Raw genomic sequence first — 6,892 nt, 5'->3', positions numbered from 1 at the left:
CCCAGTTCCAAACTTCCAGCTCAGCACTGTCCCCATGGCCTGTCCTACCTGCCTATCTTCCTTTCCACATATCCGCTCCACCCTCCTCTCTGACATATCACCTTCATCCCCACCCCATCCACCTATTATACTCTTTGCTACCTTATCCCCAGCCCCAACCCCCTCCCGTTTATCTCTCCACTCTGGAGGCTCCCTGCCTCCATTCCTGATGAAGGGCTTTTGCCCGAAATGTCGATTTTCCAGCTCCTCCGGATGCTGGCTGATCTGCTGTGCCTTTCCAGCACCACTCTAACCCAGAATCTGGTTTCCAGCATCTGCAGTCCTCACTTTTGCCTAGTCTTCAAGTTGGCGCCTGGCTTCAGCAGTGTAGAGGTCAGTGCACCAAACTGGTTATGGCTGATCAAATGGCCTCCTTGCACGTAAAGTGCTGAGTTGGAGAACGGGAAAGAATTAAATAGCAGAAACAGTATAAATAATTGATGGAACTGGAATTACATTTTCTCCCATACAGTCAGTACTTTGTCGGTGTATGATTCCAGCATGGGTGACAGATCAATGTCAAACTGAGGATGTAAAATAAAGCTAATATGATCTTTAATTATTCTTCCTGATAAATCAATTTCAATGCTCATGTTTTTGTTAGAGCAGATTCCATTCCTTCAGTGTTAATTTTACTCGCAGCTCTCAATCCATCCTCTGGCAGAAAGAGTACCCATTTACTAATCATTCGTTAGCCTCTATCTTTGGATTTATCAAAGTTTCCTTTTCCTTCCACCTCCCAAACCCACACAAAAATATCTGGATCCCTCGCTCCAACTTCATTCCTTGGTTTTAGATGATTACTTAGCTGTATATCTGATTTTAATCTCTGCACTTTGCTGCAGACCAGCTCATATTGTGATTATTCAGTGATCATGAGAGCACCTTTTCTCCTGTACCCTGAATTCATTTCTTCTATTATATTACATATAACACTCTCTTGCCAAAGCATCTTCTAAGTTCCTCATTTTTAAAGAGCTGCTGGGTGCCAAGTTTACCACTTCCCATCTGGTTTTTCTCAATAGGCTGCTGTGACATATGCTTGTCAGGCTGCAACTCAACACAAATACCCCAACAGAGAGACTAAGAAACACTAAGAAAGGATGACGCAAGCCACTTCAACCCTTTAAAACCAATTATGATACAAGTTTAGATCAGCACAGAGCTGGAAAAGAAAAGACAACTCAAAATGGATGACTAAAAGAGAACTGAGTGGCTGTACATGAGTTTAACAAAGCAATTTTCTGCACATTTATCCATTCTTATTTTCCCATTCTTACTTATTAGTATGTTCTTAATTTCAATGATGAAGTGTGATTTTCATTCCTTCTCCATCCAAATACTCAGATATTTATTTAACACCTACAGATTAACTAGTATCTGATATATAGAATAGACATTGAGAATGCTGGACATCCTCAGGAGGTCTGGCTTCACCTGTTTAGAGAGACACATAGTGAAACAATCAGTCATCTCCTGTCAGGAGAAAAGGTTGTTGAAGCTGTTGCATGCTTATGCATAATTTTTCTGTTTTTACTTTATATTTCCAGCTGCCACAACATTTTGTTTTGCAACAACCAGATGAAGATTGGTTTTTTTTTTGTTTTGGCAAATTATCAAGCAGCACACCTTTGTTTTTAATACAACGACACTGCATTTCAATGCTTGCAAGAAAAATACTGTGGGCAATATAATTAATCCACCAATTACTTATAATCCTTGCGTCAGACAAATGAACTTGAAACTAGAATGTGCTGACAATCCAAAGCAAATCAATAAGTGTCTGAAATACAATAAACTTTAACAACACTATCACCTTTATGGATAGAATCTTCAATTTTTGGTCATTGGGTATCCTCAGCATTTATAGAAATTCATCTCAATTCTCGCCTCATTTGTAAGCAAAATGTTTTCGCAAGCTTTCAATATTGAAGAAAGGCATTTTAAAGAATAATTCTTTCATTTTTGTAAGGGTTTATTATAACATTGCATTTTAAACAGACAGCTAAAGATTGAAACCTTATTTAGGCAGGCATGTCCTTGTAATGTTCCAAGGAAACAAGGAACTCTTCAGTTTTCTAGTTTTATGGAGGACTGGGAAGTTAGGTACTGACTGTGGTATCTCAGATTAAGTAATAGAATAGATGATTGCCAGGAAAACAAGAAAAATCATTTGTGCTGAAGCATCTGTTCAATGGGATATTTGAATCCATAAGGGTGAAAATGTCTGGCGCTGGAAAAGCACAGCAGATCAGGCAACATCCGAGGAGCAGGAGAGTCAATGTTTTGAGCATAAGCTCTTCATCAGGAATGTTGTTTGTTTGCGGAGGGTGGTGGCCGGCAAAGGGGCTGAGACATAAATGGGAGGGGGCGGGGCTGGGGGTAAGGTAGCTAGGAATGCAATAGGTATGTTTGAATGCATAAACAAGGACCTTAAAGTCAGGAGTTAAATGTTCCCTCAGAGTAGAACAAGGCTCACTCAAAGCAAATCCCTTGTGGCATTAGTCAGGTAAATACATTGTTGTTAACATCTTTTCTATTTAACTGTTTGACAAATTTAACTATGGTATTTTATCTTATCAATGTTATGTATGTTCACCTAATGAGTGATTTTGTATAACTCGCATGGGATACACAATTTCTCTGTGGAGAGATATGTCCCTTTTTTATATACCGAGAACTGAGGCATAGAATCAAAGAAGGATTAAAGCACAGAAGCGGCATCCTTTTGGGATCCCTGCAAGAACATCTTGGCTTATCTCAACTTCTTGCCTTTCTCCATTGCCCTGCAACTATTTTCTTTTCAGATAACTGTCAAACTCTTCTTTTGCAAACACTGTGTGAACCTAACTCATCTGCAATCCATGTCTTCTTGTTTTTTATTTTTCCATCAACGGAATAGTTTATCTTTATATTCTTTGTCTATGCCCCTCATGATTTGCAACACCTTTATCAAAACTCCTCTCAATCTGGAGCCCCATTGTCTCCAATCTTACATTGTAACCCTTATACATGGAGACATTCTGGTAAATCTTTTCTACACTCTCTCATGGTTTCACATCCTTCCTAAAATGTACATTATTTTAGTAATACTTCCTTGTTTTGATGTAATGTTTTTAGAAGTAATGAGTTGTTTCTTAATCATCTTGGCTCTCAAACACTTTTGGCTGACCAACCACTACAATAGTGCTTCATTTTGAATGTAATCTCATCATTAATTTTTACATCCAAGCTGCATGAACTTACTCTTACATTGAACTGCATCTAATGCACTAAGGTACTTAATCTGTCGGTGTTCTTCCCCTTTTATCTGTTGATACCTGGGCTTGAATGTCTCAGGAACTGAGGGAATTTTATTCTAAGTCTACTTTGTGTTATACATAAGAATGCAAAGAAAAGTAAAGCTGGACAAAACACATCGTGAAATCAACAAAAATGTGATATAGAAAGAATGTTTTGCTATTATTTTAGGGAAAAAAGTGGTCAAGAATAAGCTGAGCCATTGGAAACTGCTAACGGTGACATTTTCAATGAAAATGAAGAAATAATGGACGTATTGGACATATCTGCACTGTACTGCTCGAAAGGGTAGTCTAAGCAAATTCAATAATTATTTCAAAGGAGATTTAGATATGTACTTGACATGTAAAAAATGCTGAGTTTTGGGAAAAGAGCACGGAGCTGGATTAATTGAATTAGCTCTATTGAAGAGCCAGCACAGATATGATTGACCAAGTGCCCTCATAATTCATGATTCTATATTTCATGTCTCCTTGATGCTGATAATATTGTTCCAAAATATTAAATGTTCTCACCTGAACAACTCACATTCAACATGATTCCTAAAAGAAAATATATTTGTAAGATGCATAAACCTGACCATATTTGAGTGCGAATGAATTTCACTTCCTTTATTAAACAATCTCTTAGTTCTAGTGAGCATGGACTACAATGAACATGGACTGAACCAACCTGTTTCAACAGACATCCAAATAATATACAGTTTTCTTTATTGAATGACTTTCGTTTCTTTAATTTTACATCCTCAATAAAAAATTTGACTAGTCGGGGAAATGAACTCTATCATTCGTCTCAAATCCGATGTGATTTCTTTCGTTCCCTGAGGAAGTCAGCAACTATGACGTACTAATATTAGTTTAATAATGATAACATGTTTACCTTTCACAATAAATAAAAGTAGGAAATTGCCATTCGTTCTTAAGTATTTTGTTATATTTATGAATTATTGTTTCCCATCCAGTTAATTTGACAAGAAGGTCAAGGTCATTTGTTCCTTTGAAAACTCTGTACAATGTACATTAAGGCTTAATTATACAAAATGTCAGGAAATGTATTACTCAAACAACTGATTTGATGTTGCCAAACCAAACATCTATAATACAATGGTACATGCACAAAACATTCTGCAGCTGAATTTCTGGAAAGGTTTTCCCTTTACTTTAAGGATTCATCAAAACAGTGTTCATGCATTTAACTCTAACTAGACTGTGCTTAAAACATTTTGAAGGTGCTGATTCAGATTCAGTCTCCTTTTCTCAGACAGTTCCTTGGGATCGAGGATGAAATGCTTCCAATCTAGTTTGATGGATTCTGAAATGACTGATAAGTCCAATGCATGATCTTCAGATGCCGTGACTAGCAGGGCAGCTAGTGCTTATAGAATCTGATAGGTGAGGTGTTTGAAGGTTTGTGCACTTTGTTTTTGCCTCAACTTTACCCTTGTATGTTCCAAACGAAGTATCTTGACGTGCTCAGTGTCTTCCTGAATGATCTTTTGTTAGTTTTTGTTGGTCACAGTCCAGGGATCCCCATGATAGGCTGAGATTTCATTCACTGGAGCATAGGATGCTGAGAGGTGACCTTAAAGAGATTTTTAAAATCATGAGGGGTATGGATAAGGTGAATGGCAAGTGTCTTTCTTGTGGGTGTCACAGAGGGAACAATCACTGCTGAATACTTACAGTGGAGGGGAGGGGAAGAAGAATTTGATTGTTGTATCCTGCTGGAGGTGGCAGAAACAGTCGAGCATGATCCTTTGAACTGGGGGGGTGGAAACTGAAGACAGGGAGTTGTTCTATTGTTATTCTGGCAGGAAGGGCAAGGCGTAAGGGCAAAACTCCAGGAGACGGGTCAGACAGAATTGAGGGCTCTGTCAACGCAATAGGATGGGAGGATGTTTTTGTTAACTTGCAGCATTAGTCAGAAACAAAAGATGATAATTAGTGGTCATTATTTTAATTCCACAAAGCTACTCAAAGATGGCTGTAACACCAATCACTGCGCACAATTATAACCAAACAGGCTGAATGGTCTATTTTTATGCTCTGTTTGCTTAACTCTAAAAATTTGATGTTAATTTATCCAATAATCTATTTGAGTGATCGATTTCTGGTAATTGAACTAAGGTAGCTTTCTATTTTTAAGGAAGCTTTATGGAATTTTAAACTATAAATCTCAATTACTGTATATTGCAGTGTTTATACATAGGATTACTCTAGCTTTTTCAAGAACAGTATCATGTAAAATGAAATGTGAGAAAAGGCTGCAGCTTGCAGATAGATATCAGGTAAGTTGCAGTCTCTGCCAGGGCCACAGACAGAGGAGAGATCCTCTTCCTGGGTGACTGTGCCAGGAGGCCATCACATCAGACCCATCAAACTGGATTGAAACCACAATGCCACTAGTCGCCTGCAAAGGACTAGAAAGCAGTGCAGGAGAATTGTCAATAATCTCCTGTGCTCTGCAAGGGTAAGTGGAACCATCTTTTCTCTGCTACATCACACTTACAGGGTCATCACTCAATGTACCACTGCCACTACACAGGCATCTCACAAAGCCTCATATCCTCCAAATGTTAAGGCACAATGTAGCTTGAGGACTCACACCGATGCCATCCTCCCAATCTCACATCTGAGTGCCTATCTGTAGGTTGGAATATGAGATGGAGGAGTCTGTCCTCAGTCCCACTGGTGTAGTGACTCTGGCATACATATGCTTGGCTACCTCCATGGAAAGAGTGGCAGCTACCTTGGAGACCCAGGTGCTTGCCAGATATGTGCTCAGACCCACACTTCATTGCTCTAGCCAAGGGTGCTCAGCATTAATGGTAAGTGAAGGGGGTTGAGACAAATCCACTTCACTCCCTTGGTATTCGTTCTTTTTAAGGAGACTGATTGGTGCCAGTATACACTCAGAGGGAGAAGGAAAAACAGACAGGATCCCAGTAGCTTCAACTCAGGTCATTTCAGAGGTGGCCTGCGCCTTCACCTCTCCCACACCATCACCTCCAGCAGTTCATAGAGTGATAGAGATGTACAGCATGGAAACAGGCCCTTCGGTCCAGACCAGATATCCCAACCCAATCCAGTTCCTCCTGCCAGGCACCTGGCCCATATCCCTCCAAACCCTTCCTATTCATATATCCATCCAAATGCCTTTTAAATGCTGCAATTGCACCAGCTTCCACCACCTCCCCTGGCAGCTTATCCCACACACGCACCACCTCCGCGCAAAAAAGTTGCCCCCCAGGTCTCCCCTATATCGTTCCCCTCTCACCCCAAACCCATGCCCTCCAGTTCTGGACTCCCCGACCCCCGGGAAAGACCCTGTCCACCCACCCCACCCATGCCCCCCCACAACCCCGCAAACCCCTATTAGGTCATCCCCCAGCCCCCGATACTCCAGGGAAAACAGCTCCAGCCTATTCAGTCTCTCCATAGAGCTCAAACCCTCCAACCCTGGCAACAACCTTATAAATCTTTTTTGAACCCTTTCAAGTTTCACAATATCCTTCCTATGGGAGGGAGACCAGAATTGCACACAATATTCTAAA

The 6,892-nt window shown here is 40.1% G+C and overlaps 1 protein-coding gene across 1 annotated transcript in view; it reads left to right on the top strand.

Moving 5' to 3' along the window:
• The first annotated feature begins 5,729 nt into the window (after positions 1-5,729).
• The window catches only part of LOC122558477 (agouti-related protein-like), a 9,707-nt gene continuing 8,544 nt past the window's right edge, over positions 5,730-6,892 (top strand). The window contains exon 1 of the mRNA XM_043707103.1: positions 5,730-5,808. Coding sequence (XP_043563038.1) covers positions 5,735-5,808 — 74 coding nt within the window. The 5' untranslated portion in view covers positions 5,730-5,734. The remainder of the gene's footprint in view (positions 5,809-6,892) is intronic.

The sequence above is a fragment of the Chiloscyllium plagiosum genome, chromosome 17, assembly GCF_004010195.1.
Source record: "Chiloscyllium plagiosum isolate BGI_BamShark_2017 chromosome 17, ASM401019v2, whole genome shotgun sequence".
Lineage (NCBI taxonomy): Eukaryota > Metazoa > Chordata > Chondrichthyes > Orectolobiformes > Hemiscylliidae > Chiloscyllium > Chiloscyllium plagiosum.
Note: the sequence above shows the minus strand (reverse complement) of the source record. Positions and strands in the feature narration are given on the sequence as shown.